Source organism: Scyliorhinus torazame, chromosome 1 (genome assembly GCF_047496885.1).
Source record: "Scyliorhinus torazame isolate Kashiwa2021f chromosome 1, sScyTor2.1, whole genome shotgun sequence".
Lineage (NCBI taxonomy): Eukaryota > Metazoa > Chordata > Chondrichthyes > Carcharhiniformes > Scyliorhinidae > Scyliorhinus > Scyliorhinus torazame.
Genome location: NC_092707.1, coordinates 106246172 through 106271289, shown reverse-complemented (window position 1 = coordinate 106271289; position 25118 = coordinate 106246172). Strand labels below are relative to the sequence as shown.

The 25118-nt window shown below is 55.6% G+C and overlaps 1 protein-coding gene across 2 annotated transcripts in view; it reads left to right on the top strand.

Moving 5' to 3' along the window:
• Positions 1-25118, top strand: part of LOC140410772 (glutathione hydrolase 1 proenzyme-like) — a 494093-nt gene that overhangs the window by 364465 nt on the left and 104510 nt on the right. For both annotated transcript variants that reach the window (XM_072499388.1, XM_072499379.1), the window contains 2 exons: positions 11570-11700; positions 25008-25100. In XM_072499388.1, coding sequence (XP_072355489.1) covers positions 11570-11700; positions 25008-25100 — 224 coding nt within the window. The remainder of the gene's footprint in view (positions 1-11569; positions 11701-25007; positions 25101-25118) is intronic.

Below are 25118 nucleotides of genomic sequence, written 5' to 3'. Positions count from 1 at the left end.
CACCCTCACCCACCACACCACCGACCACCCTCACCTCCCACATCACCGACCACCCTCACCTCCCACACCACCGACCCACCCTCACCTCCCCCACCACCGACCCACCCTCACCTCCCCACCACCGACCCACCCTCACCTCCCACACCACCGACCACCCTCACCTCCCACACCACCGACCACCCTCACCCCCCACACCAACGACCACCCTCACCCCCCCTCACATCACCGACCACCCTCACCTCCCACACCACCGACCCACCCTCACCTCCCCCACCACCGACCCACCCTCACCTCCCCCACCACCGACCCACCCTCACCTCCCACACCACCGACCACCCTCACCTCCCACACCACCGACCACCCTCACCCCCCACACCAACGACCACCCTCACCCCCCCTCACATCACCGACCACCCTCACCCCCCCTCACATCACCGACCAACCTCACCCACCACACCACCGACCACCCTCACCTCCCCCACCACCGACCCACCCTCACCTCCCACACCACCGACCACCCTCACCCCCCACATCACCGACCACCCTCACCCCCCTCACATCACCGAACACCCTCACCCACCACACCACCGACCACCCTCACCTCCCACACCACCGACCACCCTCACCTCCCCCACCACTGACCACCCTCACCTCCCCACCACCGACCACCCTCACCTCCCACACCACTGACCACCCCCACCTCCCCCACCACCGACCACCATCACCTCCCACATCACCGACCACCCTCACCTCCCCCACCACAGACCACCCTCACCTCCCCCATCACCGACCACCATCACCTCCCCACCACCGACCACCCTCACCCCCCACACTACCGACCACCCTCACCCCCCACACCACCGACCACCCTCACCCCCCCCACCACTGACCAATCTCACCCCCCACACCACCGACCACCCTCACCTCCCTCAACACCGACCACCCTCATCTCCCCCACCACCGACCACCCTCACCCCCTACACCACCAACCACCCTCACCTCCCACACCACCGACCACCCTCACCTCCCTCAACACCGACCACCCTCACCTCCCCCACCATCGACCACCCTCACCCCCCACACCACCGACCACCCTCACCCCCCACATCACCGACCACCCTCACCTCCCTCAACACCGACCACCCTCACCTCCCACACCACCGACCACCCTCACCTCCCCACCACCGACCACCCTCACCCCCCACACCACCGACCACCCTCACCTCCCCCACCACCGACCACCCTCACCCCCCACACCACCGACCACCCTCACCTCCCCCACCACCGACCACCCTCACCCCCCACACCACCGACCACCCTCACCTCCCACACCACCGACCACCATCACCTCCCCACCACCGACCACCCTCACCCCCCACACCACCGACCACCCTCACCTCCCACACCACCGACCACCCTCACCTCCCCCACCACCGACCACACTCACCTCCCCCACCACCGACCACCCTCACCTCCCACACCACCGACCACCCTCACCTCCCACACCACCGACCACCCTCACCTCCCACACCACCGACCACCCTCACCTCCAACACCACCGACCACCCTCACCTCCCACACCATCGACCACCCTCACCTCCAACACCACCGACCACCCTCATCTCCCCCACCACCGACCACCATCACCTCCCCACCACCGACCACCCTCACCCCCCACACCACCGACCACCATCACCTCCCCACCACCGACCACCCTCACCCCCCACACCACCGACCACCATCACCCCCCACACCACCGACCACCATCACCTCCCCACCACCGACCACCCTCACCCCCCACACCACCGACCACCATCACCTCCCCACCACCGACAACCCTCACCCCCCACACCACTGACCACCCTCACCCCCCACATCACCGACCACCCTCACCCTCCCTCACATCACCGACCACCCTCACCTCCCCACCACCGACCACCATCACCTCCCCAGCACCGACCACCCTCACCTCCCCCACCACCGACCACCCTCACCCCCCTAACCACTGACCATCCTCACCTCCGCCACCACTGACCACCCTCACGTCCCACACCACCGACCCACCCTCACCTCCCCCACCGCCAACCACCCTCCCCTCCCACACCACCAACCACTCTCACGCCCCACACCACTGACCACCCTCACCTCCCACACCACTGACCACCCTCACCTCCCCCACCACCGACCACCCTCACCTCCCCACCACCGACCCACCCTCACCTCCCACACCACCGAACACTCTCACCTCCCCACCACCGACCTCCCTCACCTTCCACACCACCGACCACCCTCACCTCCCCCACCACCGACCACCCTCACCTCCCACACCACCGACCACCCTCACCTCCCCCACCACCGAACACTCTCACCTCCCCCACCACCGACCTCCCTCACCTTCCACACCACCGACCACCCTCACCTCCCCCACCACCGACCACCCTCACCTCCCACACCACCGACCACCCTCACCTCCCCCACCACCGAACACTCTCACCTCCCCCACCACCGACCACCCTCACCTCCCCCACCACTGACCATCCTCACCTCCCCCACCACTGACCACCCTCACCTCCCACACCACCGACCACCCTCACCTCCCCCACCACTGACCACCCTCACCTCCCCCACCACCGACCACCCTCACCTCCCCACCACTGACCACCCTCACCTCCCCCACCACCGACCACACTCACCCCCCCACACCACCGACCACCCTCACCCCCCTAACCACTGACCATCCTCACCTCCCCCACCACTGACCACCCTCACCTCCCACACCACCGACGACCCTCACCTCCCACACCACCAAAAACCCTCACCTCCCTCAACACCGACCACCCTCATCTCCCCCACCACCGACCACCCTCACCCCCTACACCACCAACCACCCTCACCTCCCACACCACCGACCACCCTCACCTCCCTCAACACCGACCACCCTCACCTCCCCCACCACCGACCACCCTCACCCCCCACACCACCGACCACCCTCACCCCCCACATCACCGACCACCCTCACCTCCCTCAACACCGACCACCCTCACCTCCCCACCACCGACCACCCTCACCCCCCACACCACCGACCACCCTCACCCCCCACACCACCGACCACCCTCACCTCCCCCACCACCGACCACCCTCACCCCCCACACCACCGACCACCCTCACCTCCCCCACCACCGACCACCCTCACCCCCCACACCACCGACCACCCTCACCTCCCCCACCACCGACCACCCTCACCTCCAACACCACCGACCACCCTCACCTCCCACACCACCGACCACCCTCACCTCCAACACCACCGACCACCCTCATCTCCCCCACCACGGACCACCATCACCTCCCCACCACCGACCACCCTCACCCCCCACACCACCGACCACCATCACCTCCCCACCACCGACCACCCTCACCCCCCACACCACCGACCACCATCACCTCCCCACCACCGACCACCCTCATCTCCCCCACCACTGACCACCATCACCTCCCCACCACCGACCACCCTCACCCCCCACACCACCGACCACCATCACCTCCCCACCACCGACCACCCTCACCCCCAACATCACCGACCACCCTCACCCCCCACACCACCGACCACCATCACCTCCCCACCACCGACCACCCTCACCCCCCACACCACTGACCACCCTCACCCCCCACATCACCGACCACCCTCACCCTCCCTCACATCACCGACCACCCTCACCTCCCCACCACCGACCACCCTCACCTCCCCAGCACCGACCACCCTCACCTCCCCCACCACCGACCACCCTCACCCCCCACACCACCGACCACCATCACCTCCCCACCACCGACCACCCTCACCCCCCACACCACTGACCACCCTCACCCCCCACATCACCGACCACCCTCACCCTCCCTCACATCACCGACCACCCTCACCTCCCCACCACCGACCACCCTCACCTCCCCACCACCGACCACCCTCACCTCCCCAGAACCGACCACCCTCACCTCCCCCACCACCGACCACCCTCACCCCCCTAACCACCGACCATCCTCACCTCCGCCACCACTGACCACCCTCACGTCCCACACCACCGACCACCCTCACCCCCCACACCACCGACCATCCTCACCTCCCCCACCACTGACCACCCTCACGTCCAACACCACCAACCACTCTCACGCCCCACACCACTGACCACCCTCACCTCCCCCACCACCGACCACCCTCACCTCCCACACCACCAACCACTCTCACGCCCCACACCACTGACCACCCTCACCTCCCACACCACTGACCACCCTCACCTCCCACACCACCAACCACTCTCACGCCCCACACCACTGACCACCCTCACCTCCCACACCACTGACCACCCTCACCTCCCCCACCACCGACCACCCTCACCTCCCCACCACCGACCCACCCTCACCTCCCACACCACCGAACACTCTCACCTCCCCCACCACCGACCACCCTCACCTCCCCACCACCGACCCACCCTCACCTCCCACACCACCGACCACCCTCACCTCCCCCACCACCGACCACCCTCACCTCCCACACCACCGACTACCCTCACCTCCCCACCACCGAACACTCTCACCTCCCCCACCACCGACCTCCCTCACCTTCCACACCACCGACCACCCTCACCTCCCCCACCACCGACCACCCTCACCTCCCACACCACCGACCACCCTCACCTCCCCCACCACCGAACACTCTCACCTCCCCCACCACCGACCACCCTCACCTCCCCCACCACTGACCATCCTCACCTCCCGCACCACTGACCACGCTCACCTCCCACACCACCGACCACCCTCACCTCCCACACCACCGACCACCCTCACCTCCCCACCACTGACAATCCTCACCTCCCCCACCACTGACCACCCTCACCTCCCCCACCACCGACCACCCTCACCTCCCCACCACTGACCACCCTCACCTCCCCCACCACCGACCACACTCACCCCCCCACACCACCGACCACCCTCACCCCCCTAACCACTGACCATCCTCACCTCCCCCACCACTGACCACCCTCACCTCCCACACCACCGACGACCCTCACCTCCCACACCACCAAAAACCCTCACCCCCCACACCACCGACCATCCTCAGCCCCCACACCACTAAACCACCCGCATGCACCCCCCCTCCGTTATATATAACTGCGGCACTGGGTTGGCAGTGACAGCGGGTCTGGTCCATGGGATGGAGGATGATGACAGGCCGCTCCATTCTCGACATCGTTAGACAATGTCTGACTCATGCCCACAATAGCACCTTCCACCTGGGTGATCACTGCATGCGAGCTGGCCAGTCCATCACAAGGCCCTGTCGAATAGCTGGGGACGGAGTGATGAAGAAGGTCGGGGGAGGGGAGAGTCTCACGGTCCACCACCCGACCACCCCACCCTCACACCCATCAGACAGAGCATCGAGGCAGGTTTCAACGGTGTTCACACGCGTTTAATGTGAAGAGGTATATACAGTCTGTGCCCTAGACCCTATAATTGAACTGTGCCCTGCATCCGTGCCAACTTAACTGGTTTCTAGCTTTCTGGCCTTACGGGCCGTAACACTGCGCCTTGTTGGTTCCCCTGACGGTACAGCAGGAGTGGAGGCGGACCGCTGGGACTCCTGCCCTGTGACGAGGTTCCCCGTTGGCGCACGTCCCCTGGATGGCCCAGCCTGGATGTGCCCGGCTGCTCCTCGGTCGTCCCAGATAGTATGGTGCTGCCCTGTTCTGCCCACTGCCCACCAGATGCACCAGGAACAGGAGGGTGGGGGTGTCCGAGGTGCTGCGGTGTTCCGGGACCTCTCCTGCAGGAGTCACCGGCACAGGCCCCAACACCTCCTCCTCCCTCGGGGTGCCCGATGGCCCCCGGGCTTCTCCATGGGACGGGGGAGCCAACCCCCGAGGCCCACCCGACACTTGGCACTGCCAGTCCTGGATGCCCACTCTGATATCAACAAGGGTCTGAACGTTAGTGGCCATTGAGCACAGGGAGTGGGCCACCTCCCTCTGTGTCTGTGCGACGCCAGCGAGCGCCTGGGCAATGGCGACGATGCTCTCAGCCATAGCCTGTTGTGACTGGGACACGCTGAGGAGCGCTGATGCAACCTCTCGCTGGCTCCGGCACATGGCGGGCTGTGAGGGGCAGCCCTGTCCTGGACCACGGCCCCCGCCTGAACAGAGTGCCGCAGGCCTTGCACATGCTGACCCATGTCCGACACCACCACCCCATTGCCTCCACCGCGGATGCCACCCGTGTGGTCCCGTCACCATCCCTGCTCCTGCATGCGGATACCTCCACCTGCCCCTGCAGGTGCTGGAAGCCGCCCGCCATTTCCTCCTCTTGTCCCTGGTCTCTGCCTGCACCTGCACTATGGGTGGGACTAGATCTTCCAGGAGCCCGGGACCCATCTGGGCAGCAGCTGGTTCCTGGGGCTGGGCTGCCCTCCGACCGTCCCTGCGGCTGGGCTGCTTCTACCTTGACCTGTTGTACCAGACCGACTGTGGTGTGCACCAGCAAGTGTCCGAGAAGCCCCTTCACTAAATTTGTCCAACCGAGGTGATAGTCTATGAGATGATGGAGGGTGTTGGAGACAGCAGTGATGGAAATTCAGTGTCCTCCTCCGACCCGAACTCCGGGGTCTCCTGGGTTGTGGTGTCCAGAGTCATGGTGTCCTGAGTCATGGTGTCCTGAGTCATGGTGTCCTGAGTCATGGTGTCCTGAGTCATGGTGTCCTGAGTCATGGTGTCCTGGGTCGTGGTGTCCTGAGTCATGGTGGTCTGGGTCGTGGTGTCCTGAGTCATGGTGTCCTGAGTCATGGTGTCCTGAGTCATGGTGTCCTGGGTCATGGTGTCCTGGGTCATGGCGTCCAGAGTCACGGTGTCCTGAATCATGGTGTCCTGGTTCATGGTGTCCTGAGTCATGGTGTCCTGAGTCATGGTGTCCTGAGTCATGGTGTCCTGAGTCATGGTGTCCTGGGTCATGGTGTCCTGGGTCGTGGTGTCCTGAGTCATGGTGTCCTGGGTCATGGTGTCCTGGGTCATGGTTTCCTGGGTCGTGGTTTCCAGGGTCATGGTGTCCTGAGTCATGGTGTCCTGAGTCATGGTGTCCTGGGTCATGGTGTCCTGAGTCATGGTGTCCTGAGTCATGGTGTCCTGAGTCGTGGTGTCCTGGGTCGTGGTGTCCTGAGTCATGGTGGTCTGGGTCATGGTGCCCTGGGTCGTGGTGTCCTGAGTCATGGTGGTCTGGGTCGTGGTGTCCTGAGTCATGGTGTCCTGAGTCATGGTGTCCTGAGTCATGGTGTCCTGGGTCATGGTGTCCTGGGTCATGGCGTCCAGAGTCACGGTGTCCTGAATCATGGTGTCCTGGTTCATGGTGTCCTGAGTCATGGTGTCCTGAGTCATGGTGTCCTGAGTCATGGTGTCCTGGGTCATGGTGTCCTGGGTCATGGTGTCCTGGGTCGTGGTGTCCTGAGTCATGGTGTCCTGGGTCATGGTGTCCTGGGTCATGGTTTCCTGGGTCGTGGTTTCCAGGGTCATGGTGTCCTGAGTCATGGTGTCCTGAGTCATGGTGTCCTGGGTCATGGTGTCCTGAGTCATGGTGTCCTGAGTCATGGTGTCCTGAGTCGTGGTGTCCTGGGTCGTGGTGTCCTGAGTCATGGTGGTCTGGGTCATGGTGCCCTGGGTCGTGGTGTCCTGAGTCATGGTGTCCTGGGTCATGGCGTCCTGGGTCATGGTGTCCTGGGTCGTGGTGTCCTGGATCATGGTATCCTGGGTCGTGGTGTCCTGAGTCATGGTGTCCTGGGTCCTGGTTTCCTGGGTCGTGGTTTCCTGGGTCATGGTTTCCTGGGTCATGGTGTCCTGGGTCGTGGTGTCCTGAGTCATGGTGTCCTGAGTCGTGGTGTCCTGGGTCGTGGTGTCCTGAGTCATGGTGGTCTGGGTCATGGTGCCCTGGGTCGTGGTGTCCTGGGTCGTGGTGTCCTGGGTCGTGGTGTCCTGAGTCGTGGTGTCCTGGGTCGTGGTGTCCTGGGTCGTGGTGTCCTGAGTCGTGGTGTCCTGAGTCGTGGTGTCCTGAGTCATGGTGTCCTGAGTCGTGGTGTCCTGAGTCGTGGTGTCCTGGGTCGTGGTGTCCTGGGTCGTGGTGTCCTGAGTCGTGGTGTCCTGAGTCGTGGTGTCCTGAGTCGTGGTGTCCTGGGTCGTGGTGTCCTGAGTCGTGGTGTCCTGGGTCGTGGTGTCCTGAGTCGTGGTGTCCTGAGTCGTGGTGTCCTGAGTCGTGGTGTCCTGAGTCATGGTGTCCTGAGTCATGGTGTCCTGAGTCATGGTGCCTGGGTCGTGGTGTCCTGAGTCATGGTGGTCTGGGTCATGGTGTTATGGGTCGTGGTGTCCTGGGTCGTGGTGTCCTGAGTCATGGTGTCCTGAGTCATAGTGTCCTGGGTCGTGGTGTCCTGAGTCATGGTGGTCTGGGTCGTGGTGTCCTGAGTCATGGTGTCCTGGGTCGTGGTGTCCTGAGTCATGGTGTCCTGGGTCGTGGTGTCCTGAGTCATGGTCTCCTGGGTTGTGGTGTCCTGAGTCATGGTGTCCTGAGTCATGGTGTCCTGGGTCGTGGTGTCCTGAGTCATGGTGTCCTGGGTCGTGGTGTCCTGAGTCATGGTGGTCTGGGTCGTGGTGTCCTGAGTCATGGTGTCCTGGGTCGTGGTGTCCTGAGTCATGGTGGTCTGGGTCGTGGTGTCCTGAGTCATGGTGGTCTGGGTCGTGGTGTCCTGAGTCATGGTGTCCTGGGTCGTGGTGTCCTGAGTCATGGTGGTCTGGGTCATGGTGTTATGGGTCGTGGTGACCTAGCCCGTCTCGGGCAGAGGGCTGGTGTTCCGGCTGCTCTCCCCGTCTGTGCTCGGCTGTCTGGGGGCCACCGGCTCTGGCACTGGCTGGGGGCGGTGGGCCCCGAATGGGCCGGGACCATCTCCGGCTGGTTCTACTGCCCTCTGCCCGGGCACGGTGAGGTGCCGCAGGTCCGGTGGTCCCCCTCCAGTCTTCTCCTGCTCGCAGTGGTTGTGCGCAGCCTTGTCTGGGGGAGGCAAACGCAAACAGCAACGGTGTTAGACGGTCCGACGCATGCAGCCCAGGGGTTGGATATCTGATGGCATCAGTGGCCAGGGCACCCGGCCATTGCGGCTGGCATGGGGGGTGCAGCCATGTGGGTCAGTGTGGGTCTGTGGCCATCCCCTTGGGAGGGGGGGCAGGGGGAGAGTGTGTGGGGTGGGGGGGGGTCTGGGTCACATGTGTGTGGGGGGGGGGTAAGGGGGGTTAGTGCCCGGGGCACACCGCTGGGTACTCAGCCTGGCCACCCTGCGGAGATCGTGCAGTTTCTTTCTGCACTGGTCTGCAGTGATGGCGCTGGCGGGCGCTCCCACCTCCGCCCAGGCACAGTGAACGATGGCACCTGATGACCTCCATCCCGTCCCGGGGTACAGCACCAGCCTCCTCTCCTCCATGGAGTGAAGGATGGTCTCCAGTTCGGCGTCCCGGAATCATGGCGTTGCTCTCCTTGCGGCTACGTTTGCTGCGGCTCTTGTGTGTGTGAGGGGGAGACTGCATTATGTGCAGCTGCAGTGTCGGGTCAGTCACGAAACCGCCAAATCGGCCGCCTGTCCATTAACAGCATGTTGTGGTTCCCGATATGCCCGTGCTAGCCCCTTAGGAGTGATTGAATCGCTGCAACTGGGGACCCAATCACGCCGTTGTGAAACTCCACGGTATTCACGACGGTGTCAACACTTGGTCTTCAGAATGGAGAATTCAGCCCACTGTTTTCCATTCATGGACCAACTGTCCATTCTCTCAGCTTTGACAAAGAGTCATCCAGACTCAAAACGTTAACTCCACTCTCTGTCAGACCTGCTGAGATTGTCCAGCATTTTCTGTTTCGTTCCATTCTCTTCAATTGCGTGTGATATGATTTGGATTGTTAATTCAATCTTTGCTTTGAAGGGTGTGCTACAGAACAGCCTGATTGAGCAGGCTAGTGAGCTGAGGAATGGGGTGGGACTAAGAGTTGAGTCATGGAGCACCATTGACTTGGGATAAGGAAGAAGTCATTGAGAAAGGACCCTCCTAGTTTCAGAATTGGACTATAGCTGCCCAGGAGACTCCTGACTATATATAGATGGTGGATGCCCTGCTTACAATATGAAGTAAAGGACCATCATTTTGCTCACAGTGACTGAAGCCTGTGTGAAAATGGGGCCTGTGGAATTTGTTATTTAAAAATTAAATGACTTTGAATCAAAGTTGAAGGGCCAAGGCCGACAATTGGCACAGTGATGGCACGGCGGCACAATGGTTAGCACTGCTGCCTCACAGCGCCAGGGACCCATCTTCAATCCCTGCCTTGGATGACTGTCTGTGTGGAATTTGCACTTTCTTCCGTGCCTGCGTGAAGAAACCCGTTTCCTCCGGATGCTCCGGTTTCCTCCCACAGTCCAAAGACGTGCAGGTTAGGTGGATTGGCCATGATAAATTGCCCTTAGTGTCCAAAAGATCAGGTGGAGTTATCGGGTTGCGGGGATTGGGTGGGGTTATCGGGTTTAGGTAGGTTGCTCTTTCAGTGGGTTGGTGAAGACTCGATGGACTTAATGGCCTCCTTCTACTCTGTAGTGATTCCATGGTTCTATGGTTCTAATTCACAATAAGGTGAGAGAAATAGTGAAAAGGTAGGTCTGGTAAAGTGGTAAATACTGACTGGGTGACAAGAGTGTTGTAACCAAGCACTGAGCAGGTCCCAAACCACACAGAAATGGTGGGAGGGTATCTTGCATTACTCCAGGGACCAGGAAAGCCATGCGACGTAGCTCTGTGTAACACAAGAAACGGGGTGAGTGCCTGTCTCATGGGTTTGGAGCTTTCCTACCTCTCCACAGGTAGGTACTGATCCCGGGTTCTCCCAGTCCTGTCGCCAGTGGGCACTGGCTCCGGGGATCTCAAATTATTAGAAGAAAAATATCAGGGAGGTAAGTCTTCAGAAACAAACAAATCAGCTCCGGGCAAGGTTTCTTAATCAGAATAAATGAGATGAATTATGTGATTGCCTTCTTCGTGCGTGATAGTAAGTATTGGCAGCTCTTTGACTGGGGAGGACACACATTTGAGCTGCTACATTTTACATCAGGGTTAATGAGCAGCACAAACCCAGAATGATTTTCCACATTCCTCATACAACAGGCTGAAGCCCCAGCCACAGTCCCAGCTAAAATCAACAAGTTATAGTCTGGGGATCGAACTTGAGGCATACTGGTCAACATCGTTTAGTATTATACCTGCCCAATGATCCTATTATTGAGTTGATGATTTATTTGGGCCAGTGGAGAACAGGGGGCAACTGATAGTTCAGTAAACAAATCAAACAGACGCTAAATCTCATACTGATCTGACTGCAAGGATATTGTGAGGCAGAAATCTTCATCTGAAGATAGAACGATGCTCAATCATGATCTAAGTAAACAGACTCGAGGATCTGTATGGTCTCCTCCTGTTCCTATATTCTTAAATCTCTCATTGATTCATTGCAGGGACATTCTGAAGCAGAACGGCTCAGCTGTAGATGCTGCCATTGCTACCTTGCTCTGTAATGGTCTAGTCAATGCACACAGCATGGGGATTGGGGGAGGCTTCTTCATGACTATCTACAATGCACAAACAGGTAGGTGTCTTGTTGCTCCATATCTTTGCTGCCATTCTATCAATCTGCTTGTAAACATTTGTTGTAGAGAGGCAACTGATTAGGATTTACAAACAGCAATGTATTAGGGCAATTAACAATTATTCTTCAGGATTTTGAATTTATATAGTGCAGTACAATATACTAAGCAATAAAAGACAACTCTACAAAGATGTCAGCTAAAAGGTGAAGATTGACGTGGCACCATCTGTAACGGTCCGCATGAGGGTCAAGCAACATGTCCAGTTAAACCAGTTTTCTGTGGCCTCAGCAGCTTGTTCTTAAGACACGATCTACAAATAGCCAGGATAAAGGTTAAAAAGCATGGGGCAGGATTCTCCGTTGGCTGATGCCAAAATCAGGAAACGCGATTGGGCGGAGAATGGGTCCAAAGCCTAAATTTCAGCAGGTGCCGATTTCATGCCAAATCGCAATTCTCCGTCCCCTCAACAGGGACACAATGTGGCCCGGAACACCCGTACAGTAAACACCGTTTGCATATCTTTAGCGGGCCTGACCCGGTATTCTCCGCCTCCGATGGGCCGAGCTCCCGAGTTCACTTAGAACATAGAACACACAGTGCAGAAGGAGGCCAGTCGGCCTATCAAGTCTGCACCGACCCACTTAAGCCCTCACTTCTACCCTGTCCCCGGAACCCAATAACCCTGCCTAAGGGGTTATTGGTCACTACGGGCAATTTATCATGGCCAATCCATCTAACCTGCATGTCTTTGGACTGTGGGAGGAAACCGGAGCACCCGGAGGAAACCCACGCACACACGGGGAGAACATGCAGACTCCGCACAGACAGTGACCCAGTGGGGAATCGAACCTGGGACCCTGGCGCCGTGAAGCCACAGTGCTGTCCACTTGTGCTACCGTGCTGCCCAACTTGTGCTTTTAAAAATCGTGAAACCGGCATTGTGGCTTCTGAAGGAGAGAGAGGGGGAAAGGAAAGCTTCGAACATCGCCATGCATTGCTGACAGTTGTGCCACTGGCAGGGGCTTCTGCCAGGGCCGGGGGAGTAGCGGGCGGTGGCCAGGAGGTGGCTGTGGGGTCGGGATGGATGGGCATGGAACACCATTGCCGCAGCTGGAAAGGCAACCATGCAACTGTGCAAGCCAATGACTGTCCATTGTGAACTTAGGGCCATGGGTCGTATAGCTGTCCCCCCAGGTCACACCCCTTGGTGCCTGCTGGCCCCAGCCAACCCATCAGCTATATGGGCGTGCTCCAGCACTACCATTGCCACCTTGTTGGCTGGGATGAGTGTGTGTGGGGAGTTAAGTGTGTATATACAGCTGTAGCTTGTCATCCTCCCGAGTGTCAATCGTGGACCTGGCGAATCCCGCACCATTTTTCGACCCCCTCAAAGAGTCGGCTCATCCTCGCCTTTGTGAGGTGTGCCCTATACACCACCTTTAATTGTATCAGCCCCAACCTCGTGCATGAAGTTGAAGCATTCACCCTCCGGAGCACCTCACATCACAATCCCGCCTCCAGCCCCTCTCCCAACTCTTCCTCCTGCTTTGTCTTAATCCCCTCCAGCGGTGTGTTCTCTTTTCCAAGAATCGCCCCACAAATTGCCGACACCATCCCCTTCACCATTCCCCCTGACGTCAGCACGTCCTCCAACTGTGTGGGGGCCAGCGCCACCGGAAAGCTCAGTATTCTCCTTCTCAGCAAAATCCTGGACCTGCATATACCTAAACATTTCCCCCTGCCCCAACCCATGTTTCGCCCCCAGCTCCTTCAGTCACGCAAACCGGCCCCCCCAGAAACAAATCCGTTAACACCCTGACTCCCTTCTCCTCCCATCTCCGAAAACTCCCACCCCACTTCCCTGGCTCAAATCAGTGATTCCCCCGAATTGGCATTTCCCTTGACCCCGCCCCCAGCCTAAAGTGCTGGCGCAACTGCCTCCAGGTTTTCAGTGTCGCTACTACTACCGGACTCCCTGAGTATTTTCCCAGGGCCATCGGGAGCGGCGCTGTTGCCAACGCCCTCAGCCTTGACCTCCTCCATTCTCACCCCCTGGGAGTCCCCGCCTCTAACCCAGCTCCTCACCTTCTCCGCATTTGCGACCCAGTAATGATATTGTAAATTCGGAAAACCCCGTGACTGCCATCCTTTCTGCAACAGCACCTTCCTAATCCTAGCCATCTTCCGCCCCTCCTAACAAGGTAATCATCTTTTCAACCTCCTTGAAAAATGCCTTTGGCAGGAAGATCGGCCGACGCTGAAAAATAAACAAAAATCACGCAACATGTTCATTTTAATTGCCTGTACCCGACCTGCCAGCGACAGAGGGGGACCATCCCACCTTGTCAAATCCGCTCTCAAAACTCGCCTGTAACTCCTTGCTCTTTTCCAACTTCATTGGATCCCCATCTTCTGCATTACTCCTGTCCACCCCCAACATCTCATCTATTAACCTTTGTCGCGCCACCCTCTCCTCCTTATCCACCTTTGCCTGAAATCACCTCCCTTCACACCACCGTCTTTAGAGTTTCCCAAACCACTGCCTGCGAAACCTCCCCTGTACAATTAAACCCCACGTATTCCTCGATTACTTTCCCAATCCTATCACACAGCCCTTGATCCCCAATCTAATCTCCACCCCGGCCTCTGCACTGCCCCCCTGTCCAACACCATTTCCACCCAATGTGGCGCATGATCCAAAATTGCAATTGCCGAGTAATTCATCCCAGCCAACAACGCCTTCACCACCACAAAAAAGTCAATTCGCGAATAAACCTAATGGACTGAAGGGAAAAAAGAATACTCCTGCTCCCCCGGGTGCAGAAACCTCCAAGGGTCCTCCCCGCCCATTTCTGCCATTAGTCCAGCCACACCTTCGCCCCTCCTGATGGGACAAGTGAGCGCAGCCGTGACCTGTCCAATCACGGCCCCTGCACCAGGTTCCAGTCTCCATCCACTGACAATTCGTGTGAATCCAAGTCGAGGATGGCCCCACACAACCTCTTCACAAATCCTACATCATCACAGTTCGGAACATACATACTTACCAGTGCCACCAGCCTCCCCTCCAATGCCCCCGTCACTATCACATACCTGTCTCCCTGGTCTGCAACTACTTTCTCCATCTGGAACCGTACTCTTTTTCTAACCAGTACCGCTACCCCTCGAGCCCTGCCATCAAATCTCGAATGAAATACCTGGCTAACCCAGCCCTTCCTAAACCGCACCTAATCCTTCACCCTCAAGTGAGTCTCCTGCAGCATTGCCACATCGGCCTTCAAACCTTTCAGATGTGCCAGTACCCTCGACCTCTTCACTGGGCCCCCAACCCCCTCACGTTCCACATAACTGGGAGTCTCTCACCGCCCCCCCCCCTTCTTATCCACCATCATCACGACTCCGGGCCCTACCCTATGAGCCTGACTCGCCCCTATCCATTGTTAACATCAAACCCACTCCCCCCTCTCCCAGAATCCCCCCTTCACTTCCTCTCGAAAAACCCTCACCCAGTATCGACCCCCTCCCCTCCTTTTCACACCTCGTAGGCCCAACAAAATCTGCAACCCCTCCCCCCATCTCACCCCCGTTCACCAGCCGACTTAAGTTAGCTAGCACGGGGGCCCCCACCCAAGGCTTTCCCTCCTCTTCCCTCCCGCCCAGTCCCAGGAAAAACAACCAAACCCAAACACCTCAATAAAATAACATAAAACCGTCGTAACAAAGAATGACGATCAAAAAACAAAAACTCTATAACAGCGTGAAGTAAATAAATAACAATGTAGGTCAAAAAAAACCATATATACACTCTCCCAACTCCCCATTTACAGTCCACAACCCCTCTTCAGTTCCAGTCTTCACTTCTGTCCCAAACCTTCTGCCTTCACGAACGCCTCTGCTGCCTCCACCATCTCAAAGTAGAAATCTCTGGTGTTGTAGGTCACCCTCAGCTTCGCTGGATGCACCACTCCACATCGCAACCCGCTGTTGTATAATGCCGTCTTAACTCGGCTGAAAGCCACTCGCCTCTTTGCCAGTTCCACCATCAGGTCCTGGTATATGCGAACACCAGCCCCAGCCCATTGCACCTCCTGCTTCTGCTTTGCCCAGTTCAACACCTTCTCCTTCAAGTGGTACTTGTGGAAGCAGATGATCACTGCACTTGGCCGCTCATTTAACTTTGGCTTCGGCCTCAGCGACCGATGGGCTCGGTCCAGTTCATACTGAGAAGGGTCCTCACCCTCCCCCATCAATTCCACCAACACCTTGGTGAAATACTCAGTCGGCCTCGAGCCCTCTACCCCCTTGGGTAGGCCCACAATTCTCAGATTTTGCCGCCTCGAGCGGTTCTCCAGGTCCTCCAGCTTTGCTCGAAGCCCCTTATTGGCTTCGACCACCCTCCGCAGCTCATCTCCCATCGAGGTGAGCTAATCGCTGTGCTGTGACATGGCATCCTCCACTCCCTTCAAACTCTCGCTCTGCTCCCTCACCTCGGCCGATGTCTTCGCCACAGCTACTCTCACCGGGGCGACTGCCTCCTCCACCAACGCCTTCAAAGCCACCGCCATCTCCTTCCTTAACGCCTCACAAACTGCTTCTCCAGATATCATCTCAGTCACCCTCTCTGCTGTGAACAGTGCGGCCCCACCCGGCAGCCCAGCCTCCGCCATCTTGCCAGCTCCCTGGCTGGCCCTCTCACTCGACGGTGAACACTCACTCCCTCCCTTCTTCACCGCTGTTTTCCTTAGCCCTTTTGACATCCTTTGCCTTCCTGGTATATTCCTTCATCAAATTATTCACAAATTGCCCCCAGGACCGGACTTTAAAACTCCTAAAAACACACCACGAGCAGGAGCCACCCAAAATGTGACTCCCCTTCTACATGCCGCCACCGGAAGTCCCGGGTTGGACATCACTTGGCATCACTTTTTAAAAGGCACCTGGACATAACTTATTGCGCCTATTAGATGTTGCCCGCGCCACTGTTACATGTCCCAGGCCTCTGTCCCAATTGCGACAGGCTGCAGGAGCACAAGATCCCACAGGGCTGAAACCAATTTTTGGACCTCCCCATATTTTCTACCCTTCTCACCCCGCCTGCCATTCAGTCCATCGCTGGATGAATGGGAGAATCCCACCCAATGGGTGGAGTTTTTAAAACAGTCCCTACTGAAATAGTGGAACCACTATAAGGGTTCTAATGGCCTTCCACTTGAGGGTTCCCTGACCAATCGGAGTGGCAGGATGGATCCTACACTTGATTGGTCAAAGCAAAGATTCCTGATTAAAGGGAATTGGCAGGGATCAGAATAGCTGAACTGGACATGTTTTATTAGGGCGATAGCAACCTCTTGAATGGGTACCTGGAAAAAGTCCCCCCCCCCAGTTCTCTCACTCTTACCTGGATGTCCAGCTGAATTAGCTGGAGGATTTCAGTGAGGAGAGCTCTTTCAAGGACAGGAGAAAGAGGCCATCTCTCCAGCTAAGAAAATGTGTGCAAGTGATTGAAGAGGTCGAGCAGCAGTGTGGTCCTTCCATGTTGGAATCGATACACCAAGTGGATCCCAAACCTCCAGAAGCAGGAAAGGTGTTGGGTACCAAGACCCCCAATCTGACCTTTTCAGCATTGTGCTGCACAATAGCAAAATGGCAATGATACTGGACAAGGAACCCAGGAGCTCAGGCTAATGTTGTGGGGATGTAGTTTCAAATTCCACTATGACAGTAACATATGAACATATGAATTATGAGCAGGAGTAGGCCATTTGGCTCCTTCAGCCTGCTCCACTATTCAATCAGATCGAGGCCAATCTAATTGTGGCCTCCGCTCTACTTTGCTGTTTATCCTTTATCAACTTCGACTCCCACTTGTCAATCAAGAATCTATCGAACACAGCATTTAAAGTATTCTTTGACCCTGCCTCCACCACTCTCGGGAGACGAGAGAAACCCCTCAGAGAGAAATACTTTCTCCCCGATCACTGACTTAAATGGGAGACCTCTTATTTTAAATTTGCGTCCCCTAGTTCTAGGGTACGATCTAACGGGAAAAAAACAGAGTCCCGTTTTGGGCGCATTTAGAGGGGTGTTTCTTGGCAGCTACAGCATCAACAATGACCCCACCTTCAACCGGGAATCTGGCCGGGATTCTACTCTCCTGCCGGAGGTGAATTGGAACTGAAGCGCAAATCAGGGAGCAATTGAGTGTCCCTCGCCATGCAAATTTAAGCAAGATGAAGATTACAAGGGATTCCTGAAGGAATCCTGCTAATGGGCCACCATTTTGAGTGAGCAACCTGATAGCGAGGTCCTCCGGCTGGTAGCAACCCATTCCTGCATCACAAATCAATCTCCCAAAGCTCCTTCTCACCGCACATTGCGAATCAACCAGTCATCCCTGTTTTTTCTGGGTCCTTCCCTTCCCGGGGGTGACCTGACCTGCCTGCCTTCCAGAGGCCCCTAAATAGGAGGACCCTCCTGAGGCCCTCTAAATAGGATGTTCCCCCCACTGAGACCCTCTAAATAGGGGGCCCCCATAAGAAACCCCCGAAATTGGGGGAACCCCCAGAGATCCCCAAAATTGGGGGAACCGCCAGAAACCCCCTAAATAGGGGACCCCCTAGAGACACCTAAGGTCCCCCAGACCCCCAGAGGTCTCACGCCACCCCCTAAATAAAGTGAGCTCCCACAGACCCTTCAGTAAAGAGACTCCTGGCTGGAAGTTGGAGAGCAGTCCAGACAGGGGCAAGTGAAAAAAAATTATTGTTGTACCATTTACCTGGGCATACAGGTGCTGGCTCAGACAGAGGAAGCACCACATGTTAATTCCTGGAAAGAGTAAATCAGTGACCTGTGTTTAAACCCCTGAGATCCTTGAGCTGCAAGCCATTCATTCATTTCCCATAGTAGGCTGTAATTGATAGCTTCCACACACACAGCTGTGAGACTTACTTCATTCATCTTTCTCATGGTCTAGTAACTCTGAAGTGCTCTGACTTTGACACCAAAGTTGGTGGAGTGGCCGATAGTGTTGAGAATTATCAAAGGATACAGCAGGACATAGATAAGTTGGAGACTTGAGCAGAGAAATGGCAAATGGAGTTTAATCTGGCAAATGTGAGGTAATGCATTTTGATAGGTATAACATCGAAGGAAAATATGCAGTAAATGGCAAAACTCTTAGGAATATATCAAGTCAGAGAGACCTGGATGCTCAAGTTCACAGATCTTTGAAAGTGGCAACACAAGTGGACAAGGTGGTCAAGAAAGCATATGGAATGCTTACCTTCACTGGACGGGGCATCGAGTCATGCCACAGTGTATAGAACCTTGTGTTATGGACCAGGGTTTAGAGAACCCCAAAGTGTATCATGGAGTTCACCTGACGCACGACTTTTACTAGATTGTGGTATGGGGAGCACACAGCCCACTCTACAGATGTGGTGCAGCAGATATATAACAGTAATTTTTAAAGCAAAACAATGTTTATTCTATGAACTCAAATTAACCTTTTTAAAACATACAGTGAACATCTTAGCAACCATCAATTCAAATACACCCCCCAAAGAATACAACACTAAGTAATCCTTAAACTTTCCTTTTAACATCCATAAGACATTAAAAAAAACTTTTAACAGAAGCACATCAGGTTTAAATTCACTACTGAGAACAGTTATCACTCTGAATTCACCAAATGATCAAGGGATAGTCTTTACATGACAGAGAGAACAACATTACACATTCTTTGGCTGGCTGCAGCTCCAACACGAAAACGAAACCAAAAAAACAGACACACCCAAGCTTTTCTCAAAGTGAAACTAAAAAGCAGAGCCAGAGCTCAGCTCCACCCACACTCTGACATCACTGCAGTAACTTGAGCAGACTAACATTTCTTATAGTGACACTCTCATGACACTTGGTAAGGCCACAGTTGGAATATTGTGCACAATTCTGGTCGCCACACTGTCAGAAGGATGTGGAGGCTTTGGAGAGGGTGCAGAGGAGGGTTACCAGGATGTTGCCTGGTCTGGAGGGTGTTAGCTATGCAGAGAGGCTGAATAGACTCAGACTGTTTTCATTAGAACGACGGATGTTGAGGGGTGACCTCATAGAGATCTACAAGATTATGAGAGGCAGAGATAGAGTGGATGGGCAGGCACTCTTTCCCAGGGTGGAGGGGGCAGTCACTCGGGGGCATTGGTTTAAGGTCTATGAGGCAAAGTTTAGAGGGGGTTTTTTACACAGAGGGTGGTGAATGCCTGGAACGGGTTGCCAGGGGAGGTTATTGTCATAATATACACCAGTATATCATGGTGCAGACACACACTGATGGACACACAGTGGGACCAATCAACATACACAAACCACAGCCAATCACCAGTGAGAGCACACGCACTATAAAGACAGGGGGCATCAGAGTTCCCGCTCATTTGAGTAGCAGCCAGCTAGGAGGACAGAGCTCACAGCCTGCAACACAGACATTCACCATGTGCCGGGTGCATCAACTGATTAGGACAAGGCAAAGGTCTTTAGTTAAAGCTAGTATCGTATTGACCCACAGTCTGAGTATGTTTAAACAGTTAATGATTCAATAAAATAGTGTTGCACTATTTCAAGTGTTGGTGACCTATATGTGATCCACAACACCCAACACATCATGATACCAGGAGTGGTGGGATACTAGCACTTCTTAGACCTACCTGCAAGTGATCTGCCTTCCGCCAGCATTCCGTCATTCTGAAACATGAACAACATCAACCCGTCGCCGCCGCTCCGCATCGCCGGCAACCTCGGGGCCAACTAGAAGATTTTCAAACAGCGCTTCCAGCTCTTCCTCAAAGCCACGGACAGGGAGGGTTCCTTGGACACCAGAAAGATTGCTCTTCTCCTCTCCACGGCCGGGGACCATGCCATCCACATTTTCAACTTTCTCACCTTTGCAGATGACGAAGTTCAAGACGGCCCTCCTCAAGTTTGACACTCATTGCAGCGTAGAGGTGAATGAAAGTTTCGAACACTACGTGTTCCAGCAGCGTTTACAGGGTAAGGATGAACCTTTCCAATCCTTTCGAATGCACTTCTGCATCCTTGCGCAGTCTTGCAGCTACGGGCCCACCTCCAACTCCATGATACGCGACCAGATCGTTTTTGGTGTTCAGTCGGACCCCCTACGTCAGCAGCTCCTCAAAGTAAAGCAACTCACCCTAGCGACCGCCATCGAGACCTGTGTCCTCCATGAAAATGCCACCAGTCGGTACTCCCATATACAAGCGGCTAAAACGGCGTGGCAAGGTCCCCACGAGGCAGAACGGGTCCAAGTGATTTAGCACCTCCAGGGCCTCAGCCTGGATGAGGGCGGCCATTTCGCGCACTTTTCGCGGACTCCCGCGCTTGTACGCACCAAACGAGGGGACGGCGACGTTGAGGAATGTAATGCGCAGGCGCGCACCATGCACGACCGCACCGCGCATGCGCGGTGGCGCAGCGAACGTGCTGACGTCACGACGTGCGGCAACTGTGGCTCCGCCCATTTAAAGCGGCAATGCCCCGCAAAATCTCGACAATGCCTACGATGTGGAAGATTTGGCCACTATGCTGCCTGCTCTCGAGGCATATGTTGCACTATTTCAAGTGTTGGTGACCTGTATGTGATCCAGAACACCCAGCACATCAGTTATGGAAGCAGATACATTAACGGTGTTCAAAAGGCATCTTGACAAACACATGAAAAGGATGGCTAAAGAGGGATATGGCACAAGGAAGTGCTGAGGGTTTTGGCCAAGGTTGGTATCATGACCGGTACAGGTTTGGAGGGCTGAAGGGCCTGTTCCTGTGTTGTATTCTTCTTTGTTCTTTAACCACAATGCTTACAAAAATCAACCACTTCAAAGAGAGTTAAGTGCTGTCAATTTCCAGCTGAGCATTTCAAAATTACTCAAACATGGGGTGCGATTCTCCCAAAGGGAGTGAAAACCGGAGTGTTTCACTCCGGCGTCGGAGCCCGCTCCCAGCCCCCTATTCTCGGGGTCGCGTCATTTACGCGCACTGGGCCTTGGCGGCATGTAAAAAGCGGCGCCGCGTAAATGACATGGCCGGCATCGCGTAAATGAAGTCACCCGCGCATGCACGGTTGCCATCCTTTCCGAGGCCGCCCCACAAGAAGATGGCGGATGGATCTTGCGGTGGAGGAAAGGAGGTCCTCCTTTAGAGTGGTCGGCCCGCCGATCGGTGGGCCCCGATCGCGGGTCAGACCCCATCGGAGGCCCCCCCCCGGTGAAGGAACCCCGCTCCCCCCCAACAGGCCGCCCCCCCCCCCCAGTGTTCCTGCACAGTTCCCGCCGGCAGCGGCCAGGTGTGAACGGTGCAGGTGGGAACCTGTCGTGTCGGAGCGGCCGCTCGGCCCATCCGGGCCGGAGAATAGCGGGGGTACCGGAGAATCGCCGTTGTGAGTGTCTCGGGTGATTCTCCGGCTGTCGCGGCGCAGAACTCGACGGGGCCGTTCTCGCCGGTTGGGAGAATGGCGGGACGACGTCGGACCGGCATCGCGCAATATAATGATTCTCCCAACCGGCGCGGCCTCGGAAAATCGCCCCGTGAAGTTTAGAGGGTCTCTGTGGTGGGTCCCCCTATTTAGGGGGTCTCTGGGGTCACTTTATTTTGCGGACCTCTGCAGCGGGGCAATGGAGGGTGGTGGGGGTGAGTTGAAGGTCTGGCATTGTGTGAGGGGGGTAGGGTAGCCCTCGGGTAGACATTGGGGTCAACTCCCTTAAGGGATTACCCCCTTGGCCCATGGCGAGGTCCACCACAGCAGAACCACACTGGTAAATACCAATAGCGATCCCTGCCTCTGTGATTCCCGGCCCAGAGTACCACAGATTCACCAACCTGGAGATTCTAGTGCTCAGTTCACTAATTGGATGCAAATGGGTCATTAGGGCCTATTTACATCCATTTACACCCTCCCACTGGCGTGCGGGAACAAATCTTGATCCCCCACCAACGGGTGGTCGGAGAATCATCGCCGCTCCCGTTTTTACTCCTGATGCCCAAATCTACCAGCGGCGGAGAATCCAGGCCTCTGTTTTTATTGGGCAAGGAACCTTCCCCAAATCTCTTCCAACGCAAATGTGTTCTTATGTAAGTTAGGAGACCAAAACTGTACTCACTACTCCACACGTGCTCTCAACAACGACTTGTACAACTGGAGCAAAACCTCCCTTCTTCCTTTTCCTTTGCAATAAATGTCAACATCCTATTTCCCTTCCTAATCCCTTGCTGTACCTGCATACGTTTTGTGGTTCATAAATGGAATATGCATCCTGTGGCATGTGGGGAGATCATTGACGCACCATGTGTCCTAGATAGGCACATCTGTAGGAAGTGTGACCAGCTTCAGAATTATGAGCTCTGGGTTTTGGAACCCGCGCGGTGGCTAGATTCACTGCCAGGCAGAGAACCATGTGGATAACACAATTAGGAAGGTGGTCACATCGCAAGTTAAGACCATGCAGGCTAAGATGGAATGAGTCTAAGAGAACCAGGCAGGTAGTAGACATGTCCCATGAGTTGATCTCGCTTGTTAACCAGTTTTCCATTTTGGATACTGGTGAGGCTGACGGCTCTTCAGAGGTGTGCCGCAAGAGCCAAGTCTGTGGCCCCATGGGTGGCTCAGCTGTACAGGAGGGGGAGAAAGAAGAGCGAAAAAGAAATAGTGAGAGGGAATTCATTACTTAGGGGAACACACAGACTTTTCTGGGGTGTTAGATGTGACTCCCAGATGATATGTTGCCTCCCTGGTGCCAGGGCCAAGGATATCAGAGCGGCTGCAGGACATTCTTCAGGGATAGAATGAACAGTGAGAGGTCATTGTCCACATTGGTACTAATGGTATATGTAGGAAGAGGGATACGGTCCTGAAAGCAGACTTTAGGGAATAAGGAAAGAAATTAAAAAGAGAGGCTCTTGAGCTGTTATTAAATCGGGCCTTCAACTCGAAGGTTCACCTTCAGACCTATTTCTTTCTTGAGACCCTTTGTCTCACATCATACCCGGCTTCCAAACCGTAGGTTGATTTCAATCCTTTGCAATCTCGAGAGAATGACATCCAATCTTACTGGGGAGAGGGAAAGGATCTTGCACTGGATTTTTAGAGCGATTACATCTGATCACAGAGAGAGACTTGGAGCTGCTCCTTCCAAGCTTCAGAATCAAAAGTGAAACTAGAAATCCAGCCTTTTCTCTGAAACACGTCTCAGCGAGATAGGAACCAATCACCACTGGTTACTGGGCAAAGCACAGCATTTCAAGTCAGTTCATTGGCCACCAGCTACGTCAGTCAAAGCGAGTCACCACTGATCTCTCTTGCTGCTGCAATGCTCTGCTTGAATTAAAGGCACAGGCCACGTACAAGCTGCTTTGCCTTAAAGTCACAGATCCATTAATCATCCATGAATCAAAATGGTAATTGCAAAAATAAAAGAAAGAGAAAAATAAGGGAATAGACAAGACCAAACAGGAGGGCCCTTACATCTAATATATGCTGGCAGCCCTGCTGTGTTAACTGGTTGCAATGGTTTGGCTGAGGATTAACTCTCTATTGCTCTTCAAAATAGTACCTGGAAATAATGAATCTTTCACTTACATCACGCCATAACATTCAAGGCTATGAGCCAAGTGCTGGCAAGTGACTTTAGGTGTGCAGGTGGGTGGGCCGAAGGGCCTCTTCTGCACTGTAGTATTCTGTGATACTGTGATTCTGTGAGCTGGGCTGGTGGTTTGGGTTGGGGGAAGGGGGCAGGTATGGAGGAGGGAGTCTGGGGCAGGAGGCTTAATCTCTTCACTACTGGGCCTAAAGGAGGCTTCCTGCTTCTCGCGGCCCCATCGAGGAAAATAAAGAGACCAACTCTTCAGGCCTGTACACCTTCCCAATAGATCACTTTCAAGCCTGGAAGTAAAGACACAACTGCGTCCCTGTTTAGGCCTCAGTCTATCGGAGAACAGTCTGTGTATTTGGAGAAGGACCCCATCCCCCTTCCCCGTCCCCCTTGCCATCCAGAGGCCTCCATGAAGAATATCACTGATGGTGATTTTGTGTAGCTTGAGAACGAGTAAGTCACCTTGGTGATTTTCACCCAGTTTATGTTTGGTAGCTTGGGTTAAAATCGGCATCACCGTGTTTTCAGGTGCATTAAGAGATGAGATTCTACCGCCTCATGCTGCACTCTTAACTCCTACTGTGAATGTTTAACATAGAATTCCGGCTCTGTGATCCCATTTGTTTAGAACGATGCTTCTTTTTCTTAATTTTCAGGAAAAGCGGAAACTATTCTTTCCAGAGAAGTGGCTCCTGGCAATGCGACAACAGATATGTTTGTCAATAAGACAGATGCGGTGTCTCGTAAAGGTAAACAGTAGAACTGCA